At 44.2% G+C, this 21,300-nt stretch overlaps 1 protein-coding gene across 10 annotated transcripts in view; it reads left to right on the forward strand.

Moving 5' to 3' along the window:
• The window catches only part of TRIO (trio Rho guanine nucleotide exchange factor), a 371,831-nt gene that overhangs the window by 138,291 nt on the left and 212,240 nt on the right, over nucleotides 1-21,300 (forward strand). For all 10 annotated transcript variants that reach the window (XM_053242690.1, XM_053242687.1, XM_053242689.1 and 7 more), the window contains 2 exons: nucleotides 7,808-7,999; nucleotides 14,784-14,915. In XM_053242690.1, coding sequence (XP_053098665.1) covers nucleotides 7,808-7,999; nucleotides 14,784-14,915 — 324 coding nt within the window. The remainder of the gene's footprint in view (nucleotides 1-7,807; nucleotides 8,000-14,783; nucleotides 14,916-21,300) is intronic.

The following is a 21,300-nucleotide window of genomic DNA, read 5'->3' on the forward strand; positions in this document are numbered from 1 at the left end:
ATGAACAGAAGGTTTTGCTGTTCTCTTCACTAATTAGAAATGCAAACAGCAAGAGTACTTTCTTCCACAGGATAGCTGTGTGCTTACTAGTAGGGTCTTGTGCTCTTAACTTGCCTGTGTGAAGCTCAGTGCTTGACAATATTGATCACTTGCAATAAATCCTGCTGAGATGCATCACTCATGGCAAATTCTGAAGTTGGGGCTTCCAGAGATCATGAATTCCCTTTCCAGTGCTTACCCTCTTATTTGGAAGTTTGTGTACCACGTGCCCTTGACAAGATTTGTTGCACCTCTCGAAAAACACAGCTTGTATTAACCAATTCTGGGCCTTATGGCTATACACTTATAGTTTCCTCTCAACTCTGTGCTGAGGAGAAACCCTCCCGTATGTAGCATTACATGTGCAGCAGTAGGTAAAACAACTGCAGGCAGAAGATGAGAAACAGTAAAAAAAAAAAGAAGAAAACAGTGGCAGCTGGAAGCAAGACGTGAAGCTTAAATTGGTCCAGGAACACCACTGCATCCTTTCAGGAAGCAAAATAGTTGTGGCCTCTCATTTTACCACAACCCCAAATCAGCAAAATGGCCATAATTATTCTCTCTGGCTCTTTGTTTAATAGACAGGAACTTATGCCTCTCATGACCCTTTGTGTTGAAAAGATGTAGTATATGATGTGAAATAAGCCAAATATAGTGCTGGTCTAAAGTGCTCCTTGGGCTTATAGTTGATATTTGGCTTGGATTTCTGTGGAACTGGTAAGGTAAAAGTTACTCTAAGTTTTAAAGCAATAAGGTCAGATAAGGTAAAAATAATGGCAACCTGAAGTGATTCTCTGACTCTGGGCAAAATATTTTCTTTTCTTAAGGCTTGAGGTTCTTTTTTTGGTTTCTTTATTCTTTACTTCACAAACCTGTCACCTGAGACTGATTTAATAAATTGTTTTTAAGCCCACCAAAGCAGTGTTCTTTCTAATTCTTTTCACCTGCATGTGGAATGAGTTTTGTTCTGTGTGGCAATATTAAGCCACTGTGTGTGCACATGCATTCAGCCTGTGGCCTTCCTGATTCAATCTGAGCGGGATCTAAAATTAAGCGAGCAGACATTAAAAAACTTGTGAGTGCACACACCTTAGAGGGAACACTGCTCCAAAGGTCCTTTTGTAGTTGCGGCAAACAAGTGGCACACAATTAAAGACAAGCTGTGTCAATTAGATGGGTTCAAAGTGCAGTGTGGCCTGCACCCTCATTCCCTGACCCAACAAACCATCTAATGCAGACTTCTACTCAAACGAAACGACTCCTTTTTTTTGTACTACTTCTTAAAATCTGGTGATGGTGGGTCTGGAGAAGCAATATTGGCTCAATGTTTTAGCAGGATGAGGTTTCAGTGTTTGCTTCTGAAAAACAAGAGTGCTAAACTGTGGTTAGTCACTTTCCCTCATGATTGAAGAATTAGTGCATTTTACTTGTTAGGTGTGTACTTTTAATGGCGTTTTTGTTCCATGATACATATTCAGATTCTGTCAGGGTACTGAGATCTTCATCCATGGATGGTTACACACAGCAGATATGTGTAAAATGCTTAGACTGGTGATTGTTGGCCCATGACACTCTGCAATATGGATAGGCCTGCACTTCTGCTTGTTCTTCAGTTCAGTTGACTTGGAGGCAAAAGCAAACTAAAGTAAGTTGTGTGCATGCACATGTGCGCACTGTATGTGTACCATTGTACACACTGACACAGGTTCATGTTTTGATTTGAATTTGTGACTCACTTGCCAAAAAAGCTAGTTACCACTACCTTGGTCCAAGAATATTGCTTTGTTCTTTCCTCTTCTGAAGATTAGCTTGTTACTTATAGTAATAGGTTTGACTGTTAAGGAGCCTTACTTCTAGGCTGCATACTTGATAGGTTTATGAGACTGGGATGCTTACACCCTTGTATCTCTGGGTGGTTAAGCGTATTTATTTGTTTTGGGTGACAAGAAAAAGGACCATGTGAAATAGAGATCTGAAGTTTATAATTCCCTTGTTACGAATATTGATTTAACGGCTAATGCTTGCATATATTACAATTCTAACAACTTTTCCCTGAGAGGTTCTTGTACAGAGTCTGCAGATGTGTAAAGTCTGCTTTTGGCTTGTATGTGATTCGTCCAAGTCCTGGCCACAATCTTTTTTCAGAGTTGAGTTCCCAAGGGGTGCTTTTTAAGGCTTCAAGCACTGGTGGGTTTGCTCAGGGATGCTTTTGAACCTTGGGCAAAAGGAGATTTGTAGTCCCTGAACTTGTCTGTCCAGACTCTGGGAGGCTTCTTGACACAAGCTGCGTGTGGTATATGTGAAGGCTTCTTAATAGAATCTTTTGTTATGACAAATATTTATATACAGTGAATATTTATATATGGCAAATATTCTATCTATCTATCTATCTATCTATCTATCTATCTATCTATCTATTCAATTTATATATACCGCTCTTCAAAAAATGGCTCAGGGCACTTTACAACAAAATAAAAACAATTAAAACCAGTTAACAATTAAAATCAAAACTATAAAAACAGAATAAAACTAAACAAACATTCAAAGAGCTAAAAACCCTGGAAAACCAGGGCACAGACATTTAAAACAATTTAAAACAGTTTACAACAACTTAGTAACCCTGGAAGGCCAGGCTCTTCTGAAAGACAATAATGAACTCAAATTACGGGTTTCTGCCGGGAGTGCATTCCTTAGCCCAGGAGCAGCAACAGAGCAACAAACCACCCTGAGCCATATTTGGAAGGGCGGTATAGAAATCAATCAATCAGAGAAGGCCCGCCTCTGAGTCGCCACCAGATGCACTGGTAGTAGCTGGACACGGACCTACTCAGATGACCTTAACGTGCGGTGGGGATCATACAGAAGAAGGTACTCTCTAAGGTAACTTGGCCCTAAGCCATTCAGGGCTTTAAAGGTAATAAGCAGCACTTTGTATTTTGCCCGGAAACATATTGTCAGCCAGTGTAACTGTTTCAAGACAGGCATAATACTGTATGGTCTCTCCAGGTTGCCCCAGAGACCAGTCTGGCTGCCACATCTTGAACTAATGGAAGTTTCCGAACTATGTACAAAGGCAGCCCCACGTAGAGTGCATTGCAGTAGTCAAGCCTGGAGGTTACCAGCTGATGCACCACTGTTTTGAGATCGTTCTCTTCAAGGAATGGACGCAGCTGTTGAATCAGCTGAAGCTGATAGAAAGCACTCCTGGCCATGGCCTCTTCCTGAGATACCAGGGTGAGGCCTGGGTCCAGGAGTACTCCCAAGCTGCGCACCTGCTCCTTCTGGGGGAGTGTAACTCCATCCAGTACAGGAAGATCTAACTCATCCCTCAGATTCTGAGCCCCTACAATGAGTCTTGCTTGGATTCAACTTGTTATCCCTCATCCAACCCATTACTGCCTGTAGGCGGGCATTTAGAGAATGAGTGCCATTTCCTGAAGATGAAAAGGCGTAGATTTGGGTGTCGTCAGCATACTGATAACACCCAGCACCAAACCTCCTAATGACCTCACCCAGCTGTTTCATATAGATATTGAAAAGCATTGGTGACAGAATGGAGCTCTGAGGGGCTTCATATAACAGCTCCCGTTCTGAGGAGCAACTGTACGATGAATTTATGTACGATGAATATTTATGTTCTGCTTTTCAACAAAAGTTCCCAAAGTGTTTTACATAGAGTTAAATAAACAAATGAACAAATAAATAAAATGGCTCCCTGTCCCCAAAGGGCTCACAATCTAAAAAATAAAATAGATACCACCAGCATCCACTGGAGGGATGCTGTGCTGGGATGGATAGGGCCAGTTACTCTCCCCCTGCTAAATAAAGAGAATCACCACTTTTAACTTTGCTCAGTTAGCAGGTCTAGAACTGTTGTCCACAGTGTTCTCTGGGGAGTAGCCCTCAAGGGCAGATGCCCATTCCATTCAGTATAGGCCATCATGCAGAGTGATGCCAGCCTTCCAGGGAATAGACCTGCCCTTCCTTGTTCTGCTCAGTTCAGAAGAAGCTTTGGTTAGCTCTCGCTTAGCTCTAGAGCAAGGGTAGGCAATCTTTGGCACTTAAGCTTTTGTTGAATTAAAAATATACTATTTTTATTTTAAAATAAATAAAATTTATTGTGGCTTTAGACAATGGGAGTTGTAGTTCAGCAACAGCTGGAATAACAAAACTTGCCTACCCCTGTTCTAGAGAATGTCCCATATAAAATGACAGTTGGTTGCCTGTTTCTCTTACGAGTTAGATGTAGTTCTCATTTTGAGTAGGTAAACCTGCATCTTCACTGTAACACAGACTACAGGTGGAGGCTCATGTGACTGAATTCTCCTCCATACCAAAATAAAACTCTGCATATAGGGAAGCAGCATATCAGGGAGATGTGTTCTTGCCTAGTGTTCTCCCTAACTTGTAGCTTTCTGCGTAGGATTTTTTTTAAAATGGGAGGACATTCAATTATGTTAGCCCCCCCATCTGGTACTGCCCAGATACACCATTACCACCATGGTAAGAACTAAGTCTTAGTTTCAACATACATACATCTCTCACCTTATCCAAGGAAGAAAACATTGATTGACTAGGCTCTCTGAGTTGTGGCTTGTTTTATGGCCTTTCCCCATTGGTGAGAATTCTGCTGGATGCCTTGAAGTTAAGGCGAGGAACGAGTTGTCTTTGTAAAGTAAGTGAACAGCTGGTCTGATATGAAGATGGCTAGAATTTTTGTCCACAATCTTCTCTGGGGAGTAGCCCTCAGGCAGATGCCCATTCCATTCAGTGTAGGCAGTTATGCAGAATGATGTCAGCCATCCAGGAAATAGAGTTTCCCCTCCTTGTTCTGCTCAGTTCAGATGAAGCTGGAAGTTTGAGTGGGCTTCTTAGGGCACTGAGGATGCAATTCAGGTTTCTGGTCATAAGCTATAAAGGACTGAATGGCTTTGGCCTGACACATTTAGAAGACTATCTTTTCCCATATACCACACTGTGATTCAGGTTCATCTAAGGATATCCTGTAACCAGCTTATTCCTGGTTTGGACAGCAAGAATGTACAGAGTGGCTCATAGGACTTGTTCTGGAAGCCTTTTGTGTGTGTGTGTGGGCTTGCCTGTACATCTCATAGGAATGTTTATAAGCATTTACAAATGTTTTTGCTGGTTCTCAATGAGTAGGAATATAATCCCCCCCCCCAAAAAAAGAATACTTAAAGTGGATACTTTTGAGGATGTTGAATTTAGTGCCTAATACAAGCCTCTGAATTTGCATGGTTGGTGTGCAAAATGACTACAGCCTTGATTTATAATATAAAGACTTGAGTAAATTCCGATTTTCAGTCAGGGTGACTACTGATTTCTCTTAGAGGTCCTTAGCAGCTCCTGTATGTCCAAGTGCTATGGATTCTTTTCAGCTTGTTCAGTGTGAGAATGTGGACAGGATCTTTGGGAGTGTGAAGGCATCCATGTGCATGATTGACAGTTCCCCTGCTTGCTAACTAGGGCAGCCAGGAGAAGGATGGCTGCTTGTTTGGGAAGGTTGTTAATGCTTTGCTGACTGGTGAGGGGTGGTGGTGATGCGATCAGGCTTTATAATTAACAAGTGAATTTCGGCCCGTTAAATAACGGGCTCTAGTAACGGGCGCTCCGGGCCCCCCGCCGCCATTCCCCCTCCCGCCGCCGCCAGCCTGCATGCTGCATCCGGTCTCCCTGCCGGGCAAGGGCCCCAAAGTCTCCGCGGCAGCCGCTGCCGCCCACCCTCCCAGCTGGCCGATTCCTCCTTACCCGTAAAAGTCCCTATTTCGAGAAGAAGAGAGGAGCTCGCAAGCAGAGCTCCTCTCTCTGAAAAGCCTCTTCCCGAACTGGCACTTTGGGCGCAAAGGATGCCTATTGCGTCCTTTGCGTCCATAGCGCCAGTTCGGGCATTGACTTTGCACAGAGAGGAGCTCTGCTTGCGAGCTCCTCTCTCCTTCTCTAAATATGGACTTTTATGGGTAAGGAGGAATCGGCCAGCTGGGAGGGCGGGCGGGTGGTTGGCGGCGGTCGGTCGGCAGACATGGCTGCCCGTGGGGACAGGAGCGGAGGACTTGGGCAGCTGAGGGGGCGGGCGGGCGGCGTTGGCGGGAATAGTTTGCGCCACATCAGATAATTTGGCCAACATGGCCGCCCGTGTCTGGGCGGCCGTATCTTTTTCGGCGGTTCTGGGCACGCGCTCTGCGCATGCCCAGAACTGCCCAAAAAGACATGGGCGGCACGGGATCACACACAGGGGTTTTATTATAGAGGATGGTGGTGATTTGTCCCAAATTTTGACAACGATCAAGTGGTCTCAAACCTGCCATTCTTGGGCAATGTGACCAAACTGATTGTCTGTCCGAATCCTTTTCCAGTTTCAGACCTAATTTTGGGACTGAAACTTCCTTGGTTGCACTAGTAGGTGACCTCTGCTGGGAGCTAGGCAAGGGGAATGCATCTCTGTTGGTTCTTCTGGACCTCTCAGTGGCATTTGATGCCATCAACCATGGTGTCTTTCTGGATTTCCTTGTTAAAGCTAGGGGGCACTGTTTTGTGGTGGTTCCGGTCTTTCCTGAAGGATACATTCCAGAAGGTGGTGCTGGGAGACTTCTGCTAGATGCTTTGGCCTATGACATCCTGCAGGGATCTATTTTGTCCCTCATGATTCTTAACATTTACATGAAACTACTGGGGAACGTCATCTGGAGCCTTGCTGTTGGGTGCCACCAGTGTGCTGATGAGTCCCAGTGTTATTTACCTAACCCAACCATAGCTGATGAAGCACTTAATGTCCTGAAGCTCCTGGGGTCAGTGAAAGGCATATTGTGGTCCAGTTAATTGAAATTAAATCCAGGCAAGATGAAGGCTCTCCTGGTCAAGAGAAATGCTGCCTCGGGGTGATATTCCAGATGGAAAGCACTCCCCTTAATGGATCAAGTTCACAGTTTGAGGGGAGTTCTGGACCTGTCATTGCGTCTAGATGTCCCGTTATTGGCTGTGGCTTGAGGGGCCTTTGTCTGGTGTGCTAACTGTATTGATTAAGACTGGTTCAAGGTAGTCTATATTCTCATTACATCTCAATTTGGAGTATTGTTGTTTACTTTATATGGGGCTGTCCTTGAAGAACATTGAGATAATCCAACTGCCCCAAAATGCAGTTGCTTAAGTCCTGTTGGGAGCAAGGCCCTTAGGATATAACATTTTGGCAGCTGCATGGTTGTCATTTCATTTTTGGGGGTACAATTCAGGGTGCTATTGATGACATTTAAAGCCCTAAATGGCTTAGGGTTGAGGTACTTAAATGACTGCCTGCTTCCACACATCTGCCTGCCTCATAAAATCTTCAAGAAAGGCTTCCTTTGTATGCTGTCTTGTTGAGGAGGCTCAGTTGGCAACCACATAAGAGAGGGCCTTCTTTGTGGTGACCCAACCCTCTAGAATTCCCTCCCATGCGTCTCCCCCTTGAGGTTCTATCAACTTCTGAAGGCCTGGTTATTGGGTCAGGCTTTCCCACACTCCTGATGACACCTTGTACTGTGATTTTTAGTCCATTTTGTGAGGCTTTTATCTTTCCAGTGATGTGGTATTGTGTGGCTTCAGTTGATAAGCTGATTTCACCTGTACTTATAAATTATTTTTTCTTTGCATTTATAATCTGCCTAGGATGTTGTTGAAAGGCAGGATACATTAATATCATCATCATCATCATCATCATCATCATCACACGGCCGAGATGCTACTCTAACATGTTTGTCTCCCCTTTTTGTAGAACGTGTATGTGAACATAAACCGCATCATGTCTGTAGCCAACCGTTTGGTTGAGTCGGGTCACTATGCTTCACAGCAAATCAAGCAGATTGCTAGCCAGTTGGAACAAGAATGGAAAGCATTTGCTGCAGCCCTGGATGAACGCAGTACCTTATTGGATATGTCGGCCATTTTCCATCAGAAAGCTGAGCAGGTCAGTACATTCCACACAGCAAACGGATCTCTCTGTGGTCTCACTTATTCTTGAAATAATTTGGAATCAAACCTTGGTTCCCATGCTTGTCTCTTAGCAAGGTATCATAGAAAAGAAGCCTCCAAGTGACTGTCAGTCCCCAAAGCAGCTGCCGACAGCTGTGCTTGGATCCCTCACCCCCAAGTGAGGAACTTGGCTTGACTTTGCACAAGAAAGTGAGCCACCACTACCCGACTCATCCTCATGGTATTGTAACTGTGTGTTTGCTAGAGGGAATATGGAGCTCCCTGACTTGATTTCCTTGCTCCCTCCAGTAAAGCACATGTGGGGCTGTGCTGCCATTAGGGTCATGCTCAAAGCATGGGCACAGAGCAAGCTGGAAAGGAGATCTCAAGGCAAGGATGTCTTATAAGTACTTTGGGGATTTAGCAGTCATACCAAACTGTAGAGATATTTTCCCCCCATGTGATACATAGTTAATAAAGGTAAAGTGTGCTGTCAAGTCGATTTTGACAAATGGTGCCCATAGAGCCCTGGAGTTTTCTTTGGTAGAATACAGGAGGGGTTTACCATTGTCTCCTCCCATGCAGTACAAGTTGATGCCTTTCAGCATTTTCCTCTATCGGGCTGCTGCTGCCCGATATAGCACCATCAGGGATTTGAACCAGCAGCCTTCTGTTTGTTAGTCAAGCATTTCCCCACTACACCATTTAAGGTGTTATTTAGATAGACACACAGACACAGACACACACAAACTGGGTCTCAGTCAGATTTTGGCTGTGCTTTTTACTTAAACAAAGCAATTGCTTGTACCAGTATACTTTTCCCTAACTTGCTTTCGTTGAATATCGACTTTTAGATATTTAACATTGTTACAGTTGCACAGTCTGCATTATCCACCAAACGTTTCACAAGGGAAGTAAAGGATAACTGGCAAAATGCAGATGTTGGAATGTAAAGACTAAAATTAAAAGTTTAACCTGAGGCAAACATTTGACTGTGATCTTTAGCTGCAGGCATTCTCGGTTATTTAAAGTAACATTTCTAAGTTATGCATAGTCACAAGTGAATTTAAGAACCGGATCTAGTGAGAAGCAGGCATAAATGTTCCTTGTATCCCCTAGTGAACTGTTGCCATAAGTAGAGCATGCCTTCCTTAAGGGAATGAGCTGTTCACTTGTAAACTCAGCTGAGTTACCCATCGGTTTTGCTTCTGTTATAGATAGTGATGTTGCTTAATTGTGGTTTTATTGAGCTAAGTGGGAGAGAGAAATGTACTCAGTTGCTCCCTTTTACTTGCTGTTCAAAACAGTTACAGCAGAATTTTTTGTTCTGATTACCCTAGATGTGGGTTAGATCATGTCCACTACCAACTAATTAGGGTAACAGATGAAAAAGAGGACAAGGATCCTGTACTTTTAATAATTGTGTAGAAGAGAGCATTCTGCCAGGAGCAGGTTTTATCACCCCTGCATTACTAGCTGCAACCTGTCAAACGTAAGTACAGGAACCTTCTTGACATCCAGTTGCCCTAGAACAGGGGTGGGCAATCAGCTCCAAACTACAACTCCTATTATCCCCAGCCACAATAAAGTCTTGCTGGGGATGATGAGAGTTGTAGTTAAACAGCTGGAGGACCAAGATTGCCCACCCCTGTCCTAGAGCCAGTCATTTTGGCAAAAGGAAACTTGAGTATATTGCTAAGAAGTCAGATGTAGTAGGGCCTTAAGTGGTAGTGTGGCATGGATTGGTTTAAAGGAAAGTATGGTAAATGTGATCCTGGAATGTGAGCTTTGCTTTGGATTCAGTTCAAACTCAGCCAGCGGATAGGCTGAATAAGGCTCCTTATCTCTTGCATAATTATCTCTTGCATTGCCTCCTTTGTCTTAAGGAGGCAATTATTAGACCACTTTTGAAGAAACCTACCTTGGATCCCTCAGAGTTGAGCAACTACAGGCCTGTTTCCAACCTTCCGTGGCTGGGCAAGGTAATTGAGGGTAGTGGCCTCCCAGCTCCAGACGGTCTTGGACGATACTGATTATCTAGACCCATTTCAAACTGGCTTTCTGGCGGGTGGGCTGTGGGGTGGAGACTGCCTTGGTCGGCCTGATGGATGATCTCCAGTTGGGACATAACAGAGGAAGGTGTGACTCTGTTGCTCCTTTTTGACCTCTTGGCAGCTTTCGATACTGTCAACCATAGTATTCTCCTGGAGCTTCTGAGGGGGTTGGGAGTGGGATGCACTGCTCTTTGGTGGCTCCGCTCCTACCTCTCAGGCAGGTTCCAGATGATGCCCCTTGAAGACTGTTGTTCAAAATCTGAAATTTTGTATGGTGTCCCTCAGGGCTCCATATTGTCTCCGACATTGTTTAACATCTACATGAAACCGCTGGGAGAGATCATCAGGAGATTTGGTGCAGGGTGCTATCAGTATGATGATGACACCCAAATCTACTTCTGCATGTCAGCATCATTGGGAGGGGGCATAACCTCCCTAAATGCCTGTCTGGAGGAGGTAATGGGCTGGATGAGGGATAACAAACTGAGACTGACTCCAGATAAGACAGAGGTACTCATTGTGTGGGGTCGGAACTCGGGAGATGAGTTTGATCTGCCTGTTCTGGATGAGGTCACACTTCCCTAGAAGGAACAGGTATGCAGTCTAGGGGTGCTTCTGGATCCGAGCCTCTCCCTGGTGTCCCAGGTTGAGGTGGTGGCTGGAAGTGCCTTCTATCAGCTTCGGCTGATAAGCCAGCTGCGACCGTTTCTTGAGATAAACGACCTCAGAACAGTGGTACATATGCTGGTAACCTCCAGAATGGATTACTGTAACACACTCTATGTGGGGCTGCCATTGTGTATACTCCAGAAATTACAGTTGGTTCAGCATGCGGCAGCCAGGTTGGTTTCTGGGTCATCTTGGAGAGACCATATTACTCCAGTATTGAAAGATCTAAACTGGCTGCCTATGTGTTTCCGGGCAAAATACAAGGTGCTGTTTATAACCTATAAAGCCCTAAATGACTTGTGCCCTGGGTATTTAAGAGAACATCTTCTTCATCATGAACCCCACCGCTCATTGAGATCATCAGGAGAGGTCCGTCTGCAGTTGCCATCGGCTCGTTTGGTGGCTACTTGGGGACAGGCCTTCTCCACTGCTGCCCCAGAGCTTTGGAACACGTTCCCTGCTGAAATAAGAGCCTCCTCATCTTTAAAAAAGTCTTTAAAGACTCACCTATTCACCCAGGCTTTTAATTTAATATTGTTTTAACAGTTTTATCATCATTTTAAAATGTTTTAAAAACGTAAATTGTTGTTATGTTTTCACTTTTACTGTGTCATTTTTTTGTTTTAACTACTGTTTTAAGGTGGGGGGTTTTTTGGTCATTTATTTTAACTAATATTTTAGCTTTTTGTTTGTTTGTTGTAAACCGCCCTGAGACATGAGTTTTGGCGGTATAGAAGTGTGTTAAATAAATAAATAAATAATAAGGTGATATGATGTTATTGTCAGTCTCCGCTGTGAACCACGAGGTACTGGGTTCAAATATCAGAAGGTGGCCTTAAGCAAGCCATACTTCCTCAGTCCTCTCCTCCAAGTCAGTAATATATTGTGTTTATTTATTTTTAATTGGTTTTTACATTAATATCCCGCTCTTCCTCCAAGGAGCCCAGAGCGGTGTAACATGGTTATGCTTCTCCTCACAGCAACCCTGTGAGGTAGGTAAGGCTGAGAGAGAAGTCAGATCTCTCAGGTGACTGGCCTAGAGTCACCCAGTGAATGTCATGGCTAAATAGGGATTTGAACTCAGGTCTTCCTGGTCTTAGTCCATCACTCTAACCACTACACCACACTTGCTTATGAAGATAATACTGACCTCTTGTGCAGGATCATGGTAAGGATTACTGAGAGAATGTCTTTAAAGAGCCATATAAATGCTAAATGTGGGCAGGTCAGGAACTCAGGGATAGAAGGCATGCTATGCATGCAGAAGATCCCAGATTCTGGAATCCTCAGTTAAAGGTTATGGGACTTGGAAAGATCTGACCCAAGATCTTGGAAAGCTGTTGCCATTCAGTATAAGCAGTGCTAGGCTTAAAGGGACCTATGATCTGACTCTATATAAGACAGTTTCATATTTTGCATATGTAAACAGGTATGCAGTCTGTGGGTGTGTCTGGATCTGAACCTCTCCCTGGTGTCCCAGGTTCAGGTGGTGGCCAGAGGTGCTTTCTATTGGCTTTGGCTGATACACCAGCTGTGTCGGTTTCTTGAGATGAACAACCTCAGAACGACCTGCAGTGTGCTCTCTGTGGGCTGCGTTGGTACATAAGTGCAGTTGGTACAGAATGTAGTAGCCAGGTTGGTTTCTGGGTCATCTCGGAGAGACCATATTACTCTTGTGTTGAAAGAGCTACACTGGTTGCCAATAAGTTTCCAGGCAAAATACAAGGTGCTGCTAATTGCCTATAAAGCCCTAAACAGTTTAGCCCAAGGGTTTTTAAGAGAACATCTTCTTCGCCATGAGCCCCATCGCCCATTGAGATCTTCTGGAGATGTACTCCTATGGTTGCCACTAGTTCGTCCAGTGGCTACCCAGGGACAGGCCTTCTCCTTTGCTGCTCCTGGACTTTGGAATGCGCTCCCTGTTGAGATAAGAGCCTCCCCATCTCTGGCAACTTTTAAAAAGGCCACCGAAGACATATTTGTTCACCCAGGCTTTTAGTTAGATTTACAGTTTTAATACTTTTAATGATGGGTTTTAAATTATTTTAATGTTTATATGATTTTAACTGCCCAGAGATGCAAGTTTTGGGCGGTATAGAAATTGATTAAATAAATAAAGGGGCTGTAATTCACTTCCCTACTTGTTACTTTCCAGTGAGTCCAGACATTGGGGTGATCTGCAGTAGGGATGTGCACGGAACTGCGGAGCTGAGGTCCGGCACTGGGGTGGGGGTTCCTTTAAGGGTGGGGGAGGGAGTGTGTATTTACCTCTCCCGCCGCTTTCCCCCCACTGGCACGCATATTTTAGTAAGCATTTGGGGCAGCAGGGTACCTCCCTGCCGCCCGTTCCCCCCAGTCGTCAGCAAAAGGCTTCAGAAAGTCTTGTGCGTGTGTCATGTCTCCGTGACATGCGCGCGTGCATAAGTAAAAAGCTTTCTGAAGCCTTTTGCTGACCGGGGGAAGGGGCGGCAGAGAGGTACCCTGCCACCCCAAATACTTACTAAATTACGCACGGCGGGAGGGGTAAGTACACCTTCCCCCCACTCTTAAAGGAACCCCCACCCCGGCGCTGAACCATTCCATGTCTGGACTGGTCCGGAGGCCTTTAGAATGGCCTCTGGACCGGTCTGTGCACATCACTGCACATTAGAATGTAGTCCGATTTATATCCGGTTTTTAAAAAATCCACTGTTTCCATCAGTTTTGGGTGGCAGCTTCGGACTTGCAATAAATCCACGGTAAAGCCTGCTGTCTAGGAAAGCTACAGGAGGCAATTTCTCTGAACAAAGGCTCAACTGGGGAGGGGGTGAAGTAGGAAGCACTTTCCACTTCCTCCCTAGAGCCAATATTTTTCTCCTATCTTCACTGGAAATGACTGATCATTTCAGGGGCTGGTCTGCTACACTGCCTAAGCTGTACTGGTTCTGCCTTTTGTGCGTAGATTCTTAGGTGGCAGTCTTAAAAACAGTTATTGTAGTGCAAGCCCCACTGAACACAGTGAGACTGACTTCTGAGTAAACAGGCATAGGTTTGTGCTGCACATTCTTACACACATTCATTTATGCAGTTTTGTGGCAATCCTGAATGTTTCCCTAGTCCTAATTGCCCATATGAGCATGCTTGTGTTTCAGACGCACAACTCCTATTAACTTGTATGCATACTTCTCTTCCATCTACCTTGCAACTTAGAACTCTGTGTCCCCACTGTCCTCCATTTGCCCAGCCAGTGTGATGTAGGCAGTGGCACCCAAATGAGTAAGAGAAGATAATTATATTGTTTGTGTGCCGTTGTTGCCCCCCACCCCCACCCCTGGTGCAAATGCAGCTTAAGGAGAAATAAAAATAGAACATGTAGGAGGCTAGGATTAATTGAATTAGCCTCATTAATGGTTTGTTCTGCTATATGCTTGGGTGCTTAATTGTAGTACTTTCTCAGCAGTAAAACAGACTCTGAATTATAAGCTACATAGTTATCACCACATGTATATATGTCTCAGAGTGAGGGCGATACACAAGATTTGATACGGTTTTCCAATGCCAGGGATTGCAGCTGAACCATTGAGCTCTTGGATGTCTTTAGAACTGTCCTATTTCACATGTGAATTGAGGGTTGGCTGCAGATTATTTTAGTGCTTCCATATGTGTTTGTTTCCTCTCCCAAGCCCCTCCACAGTTAACAAAGTGTTCTCATTTTACTACATATTTTAACAACTGCCTCTCATTTGTAGAGGATAGCACAATAAATTTGTATTTCTTTTTTGAACACAACCAATTTTTTAGACTAGATGAAGCAATAGTAGAAATGAGTTTGTTTTAGTTAGTATTAGAAACTTGTTGAAAAGGTTCCTTATACTTGTTTTGCTTTTTCTCATGCTGCTGAATGCTCTTTTGTTAGAAGAAAGCAGAGTTTTAAAACTCTCTGTATTAAGATGACTGATACAACGCTTACTTAAAACACTAGCTTTGATTGTCATTTGCACAATAGTATGCCTGAAACCTAATGTTCTCTCTCGTTTATGCTTGGTTGTGAGTAACTGGCATTGTCTTTCCTTCTAGTACATGAATAATGTGGATTCTTGGTGTAAGGCATGCGGTGAGGTAGAGCTTCCATCGGAACTCCAGGACTTGGAGGATGCCATCCACCATCACCAAGGAATATATGAACATATCACACTGGCGTATTCTGAGGTAGGCAATCTTATTTTCTCTGTTCAAGTGGCTTGTATGCAGCACTTATATTAAAGTAAATACTATTTCAAACATTATAATTATACAGTAAAATATCTGTATGAGTGTAGCATATACATGTCTGCAAGAACATCTTACAAGTCCACTCCTTGGGGGCCATGATTCTGCAGCTCGCTATTTGAGTATACATTCAGTAGTAAAACCAGGTTTACTTTTTTGTAATGTGCGAAAAGGCTCAGCAGTGATAAATGATAACAGATTTGTCACTGGCCATTAAAAAAATCCCTCTGATAATTAGTGTTAGTATATGCTAGTGCATGTGTGTGATGTTCAGCTTTTTCTTGCAACAAGTGTTGCTTTTGTTTCAAATCTTGGCCAGAGTTGGGGAGGGAGGGAGTTAATGTATCTGAGAAACATTCACTGTCAATAAACATGCAACCTATAAACTTTAGTTGTGTTCTATTGAGATAATGTACTGAATCTGTTCCTGGGTTCCCTTTCTTGCTTAGGGATTTATCATTAGTTATAACCACTCATATTTCTCTTAGAAATTTTGTATCCTATGCTTCCACCCCCGCCCCCAGCCAGAATTCTGTCTTTGTACATTATTGGCATTTTTTTTTTCTTCCTACCCGCACTGTACATATTTTCTTCCTAAATTATCCCGGTAATTTCTGTGGGGCCTGTCAGGAAGAGTCAGGGCCATTCTCCTCGAGGAAAGCTCAGAACACCAATCAGTCCTAGACCAATCATCTGTGCCCTTATAACACATAACAAAAATGTTGAGGGTGGGGGGGAAGTGTGATGTCCCTGTTGTCTTTTGATGGGGAACAAAAATACTGTGCCCTCCACCAGGGAAAGCAGGAAATCGTGTGTAGCAATCCTCATTATACCAAAGAGCTGTTGCATTAACCCATCCTGCCTCACACTGTCCATGATTAACCATTTTGAAATGCAGCATATGATCTGGATCAAGATCTGTTGAGTTCCATAAGAATGGATAATGTGTCTGCTCAGGACCCTCACAGTAGAATGCTGCAGCTCATCAAGGTGATGGAGCCCTCCCACACGCCTTCAGCGTGCTATTTAAATGTGGGCTGGGTGCCTGTTCTTCAGTTCTTTTCCAACCGCCATTGCGTTCAGTCCTTGGGCTGTCATGCCTTGTTGCTTAAGTTCTTTCTGAGTTTATCTTTAAGATTAAAAAGACTGAATTTATTGGTTTTGACTTGGAACGTCTTCCAAACCTTGCTAGTGTTATTTCAGAATAGAACGGACTTTGACTACAAATTAGATTATCCTTAAAATGGCTGAGGAGAAACGGACCTTCAAGAGGTGCACTGGCTGGTAATGCCAAGCTTCCCTCAAAAGATCTCCATGATTTGTGTTTAATCTGCCTGGAGAAGAGCACAATGTGTCTCCATGCAAAATATGCCTATCTTTCTCAGAGCAGACGAGAAAGAATCGGGCCTTGCGACTTTGCGTCGCCATTTATGATGAGGTGCAAAGCCCTTCAACATCGGGAGAACCCTGCCCTACGACCTCATCGTCTACTTCAAAAACTTCAATGTTGACGCCAAAGCATCCTCCTACGAGACTGCAGCCATCGACTTTGAGCTTGGCATTGGCATCGTATAGAATCCCAAAAATCTCTTCAAGGTCTACTCCCTCTTCAACAACAGAGCATTCGAAGTTGAAACATAAACATTCAGGATTGGAGGACCCTCTCTTATCCCCAAGACTAAAGAAGTCTAAAATACAGTGGATTTAATGAAGGAAAGGACACCTTCTCCTTCAGATCTTCAGAACCTGCCCTCTAAATCCACTACTTCTGATGTTGGGATCGACAAGCATTGCTCGACATTGAGAATTTCAACTTAGAAGGAAAAGGAGCAACCAAGAGCAGAAATATTGAGAGCCGTCAACCACACATGGACAACGAAATAGTCAACATCAACATTCAAAGATTTCTCACAAACATAGGAAGCAGAAACTCCTGGGGAATCAGTTACAACACTGTCCTTGGTCTGCAAAACACCAGGTACACTAACTTCTGCCCATTTGACAGAACCCTCGCCATGGCATACATGTGGCTTCACACATTCATTGGCTGCAGGGGCAACACTGGCATCAACATTTATGGGGACCAGGTCTCCCAGTTTCCCTACGACTTTCAAGAGGATCAACCCTGGAAGTCTTCACAGACAAAACGATATCTACTGCTAGCTACAGTAGCAGCTCCAATTCATACTGTACACACCCTGACTGGAGCTGATAACCATTGTAGCCATTGTAGCCATGCCATTACAATCTACAATTAATACTGTTTCAGTGACCACACAGACGGCTCCCTGTCAAAGTTTTAAAAGATACAGCTATACAGACTTTTTAGGAAAGCCTGGAGATTGGGACACAAACACTGAATATTCCAACTCCATGAAAAACTACTAATGAAACACAAACATGTGTACCTCCTTCTCCATCTCATTTACTTTCAGATCACCATGGCTCTTTGGACTTCGAGTCTAATCCAGATGACCCAGACAACAGAGTTGATCCTCCAGTTGACGTGGCCCCAACCACTCACGTCTCCCCTAATGAACAAAATAAAGTGTAACACTGTCATGTTAGGGAGATGGCTAAGGAGCTGCATCATCATAGAAGATGTCACAGACATACTACTCCTGCAGATAAAAAAGGGAGAAAAATGGATTTTGGGTGTCGAAAAATTTATTCCACCTCCTGCCTATTGGTTAAAATAGTGAATTATTCAGTGTGCACAGCAAAATTATACTTGTGGCTTATGGGAGGATTTACAGAATGTTATGGAGGTCCTCTCTCCTGAAGAATTTAAAAAGTAATTCCAGGACATGTTGGATAAATCAGCAGCACTTACCCACCAACAATTTAGCACTGCCAAACATCTGGCTGAGACTGAGTCATGCTCTTTGGCAGCTGCTATCTCCCTGTAGAGACTCACGTGGCTTCACTCCACCAGCTTGCAGGGAGACATGAAAAAAAGAATGGAGGGCTTACCTTTCAACGGTAAGGGCCTCTTCAGTGAGGACATAGACTCCACCATGGAGAAAATGAAGAAATCAAAATTCACCGCTAAAACTTTTATTGCATCAACATCTACCTTCTCCGATGGCTCCAAATACCATCCAAATTTGAGGCAGAAATCCACATTTAAACATCAGGAACACCGTGATTTTAAGAAGCAGTACCAACCTTACCACAAGCATCCTTTTCACGGCAGGGAGAGGTCAGGCATACCCCAGCGTGCGAAGCAGACTGAGCCTCAGAAACATCTTTGAGGTTCAGATCCACCCACTGTCACCACTAGACTCCACCCTTCTCCTGCCACCGGGGCCCACAACATCTTGGCAAGTGAGAAACACCAGTCTCACCACATAACATCTGACTGCTGGGTCCTAAAGATCATATCTTTAGCCTACACTATAACATTCAGAACAACCCCAAAGTTTACAGGGATCACACTTAACCCTCCCAGGTGTCATTAGAAATGAAGGAGCTATTTGCCAAAGGGACTATTGCCCTGGTACAGTGGGTGCGCAGACGGGAGGGTTTTTACTCCCATTACTTCTTGATCCCAGAGAGAGATGGCAGCATATGACCTATCATTTGTCCATGTGCTAAAATTCCACATAATAGCATTCCAAGAGATCCGACCTGTTCTATACCAAGAGAACTGGTTTGTGACGCTGGATCTCAAATACACCTACTTCCACATTTGCATCAGGACATGACACACAAAATATCTGAGGTTCTAAGTAGGAAATAAAGTGTACCAATACACAGTCTTAGCCTTTGGGCTTGCCACTGCCCCCAGGGTATTTACAAAATGTATGACTGCAGCAGTGTTCTCTCGATTTTTTTTCATCTGTGTGCGAAATGAGTTTTGTTCTGGGCAGAAGTATCAAGATAGTGTGCGCGCACCTGCATTCAGAATGGGGCCTTCCTGATTCAACCTGAGCAGGGTCTAAAATTAACAGAGCTGATATCAAAAAAACTTGTGAGTGCAGGCATGTGCACACGCATTATAGGGAAAACTGGGCTGCAGTGGTAGCTTATTTGTGGACACAGGGCATATCAGTCTATCCTTACCTGGACGACTGGCTTCTGACTTCCAAAACAAAGAGTTACTTCCTCAGACAAAATATGTATTATCTCTTCTCCAAGACTTGGGGGTCCAAGTCAATTGGAAAAATCCAAGCTGGAACTAGTTCATGAAATCAACTACATTGGGGCTGTTCTAGACACAGAAACCAGGAGGGCATACTTACCTCAGGAATGCTTCCAGTGCATCAGGGTCCTGATTCTCCTTTTCTAGCAACATCCATCTCAACCAGCCCAACTCATTCAAAGACGCCTAGGTCTTATGGCATCCTGCAACGCAGTGGTGTGATATGCCCAGTTAGATGCACAAGTTGCAACTTTGGTTTCTGTCGGTCTTCTGCCTGAATGTGCATCATCAGAACCTATGTCTAGTGATCTTGGATCAAATTCTACGCTCACTTACCTGGTGATCAGTGGTCAGTAATCTGTTGGAAGGGGTTCTTTTTCAAATGATGACTCTTTCAAACTGGCTAACAGATCCGTCTCTGTGCTGGGCTGGGGGCCCCACTGCGGATCATATCAGTTACAAGGCAAGTGGACCTTGCAACAAAAACAATTAAATATCAATTTCCTGGAACTTTTAGCCATCTTCAAAGCAATGAAAGCTTTCCTACCACTTCCACAGGAAAACGTTCTACAGGCGCAGTTAGATAATGCTTAGACAACATCCTGGCCGATGACCCGAGTTGGGTTTTCCCACAGTAACAACACCATGAATGGAAAACCAAGACAGAATATATTACACCTCTCTTCACAAGTTGGATACGGCCAACTGTAGATCTGTTTGCCTCCTTGGAGAACACAAAATGCACTCAATTCTGCTACAAGACAGGGTACAACCTATGATCACTAGGAGGCGCCTTCCAGATGGATTGGCAGCAAGAGATCCCTTATATGTTTCTTCCATGACCACTGATCAGCCGAGTGGTTGCCCACCTTCCAATGGCTCCAACAACCTGGTGACTCCATGGTGGCCAAGACAACTATGGTTTCCACAGGTACTCAGACTGTCAGGGAACCGCTACCACTGGAGCCAGATCTCTCAACATGGGACAACGGCAGCACACTGCACCCAGATGTTCTCACACTCCGTCTGACAGCATGGCTAATCGACTCTTGAACAGGATCCTTCTGAACCAGAGAAAGCCTTCTACCAGGTGTAATTATAAAGGCAAATGGCTCTGATTCAACTCCTATACAAGGATGTGTGGTTTTCGCTTTGCCCAAGCCACAATCAAGGACGTACTCTACTTGACTGATTTAAAATCACAAGGGCTGGCAAATGCATCTTTGAAAGTGCACCTAACAGCGCTATCCAAGACATCTAGGCTATGATGGAAATACTCTCTTTTGACACTCAAAGAGTAAAGTCTTCCTCAAAGGCCTCATGAATGTATATCCACCTGTCTGCACACCCATCGAACCATGGAGCACATCCTTGGTCCTTTCAACTTTGACAGATGATCCATTTGAACCTATGGGTTCTGCCTCCATCAAACTTTGAAAACTGCCTTCTTACTGGCCATAACTATGGCTAAATAGATTCGCCATACACCAGCATCTGTCCGGATAAAGTGCTAATGAGTATGGATCCAGACTTTCTACCCAAGGTGGTGTCCGACTTCCACTTCAACCAGGACATTGTCCTTCCTACATTCTTCCGGAATCCATCTACCGCTTTAGAACATGCAGTGCACTATTTTGATGTGCAGATGGCTTTTTTATATTACCTGGATTGCACCAAGGACTTCAGATCCATCAAGTGTCTGTCGGTAGCATTCAAGGGCTCTGCGAGAGGCTCCCACATTTCCAGACCACTGGTTGAACTCATCCAACTGGCATACAATACACAGAATGTTTAACCACCTGAAGCAATCAAGGTGCTCCATTTTCTGAAATGCCATCAGGGTGGCAGCCATTTGCGTGCCCACACGTCTGTGCTGCTGCGTGCGGGCGCAACAGATACTTCCGGCTAGTTCTGGTAAATGGGGCAGCAGGGAGGTATGCTGCCACCCCGATGGACTTTCCAAAAAGGAAAACTGCACTGCTTGGCCCGCCTTTAAATAGCACTCTGAAGGCATGTGGGAGGGGCTCAGTCACCTCGATGAGGTGCTGCATTCTACCGCAAGGGTCCTGCACAAGCACATTACCCATTCTTATGGATATCAACGGATCTCTACCAGATCAATTGTTAACAGGTGAACAACCTGTTTTTATGCTTTTAATGACTGGTTTGTCTAGCATTTTT

The sequence above is a fragment of the Hemicordylus capensis genome, chromosome 4 (assembly GCF_027244095.1).
Source record: "Hemicordylus capensis ecotype Gifberg chromosome 4, rHemCap1.1.pri, whole genome shotgun sequence".
NCBI classification, from domain to species: domain Eukaryota; kingdom Metazoa; phylum Chordata; class Lepidosauria; order Squamata; family Cordylidae; genus Hemicordylus; species Hemicordylus capensis.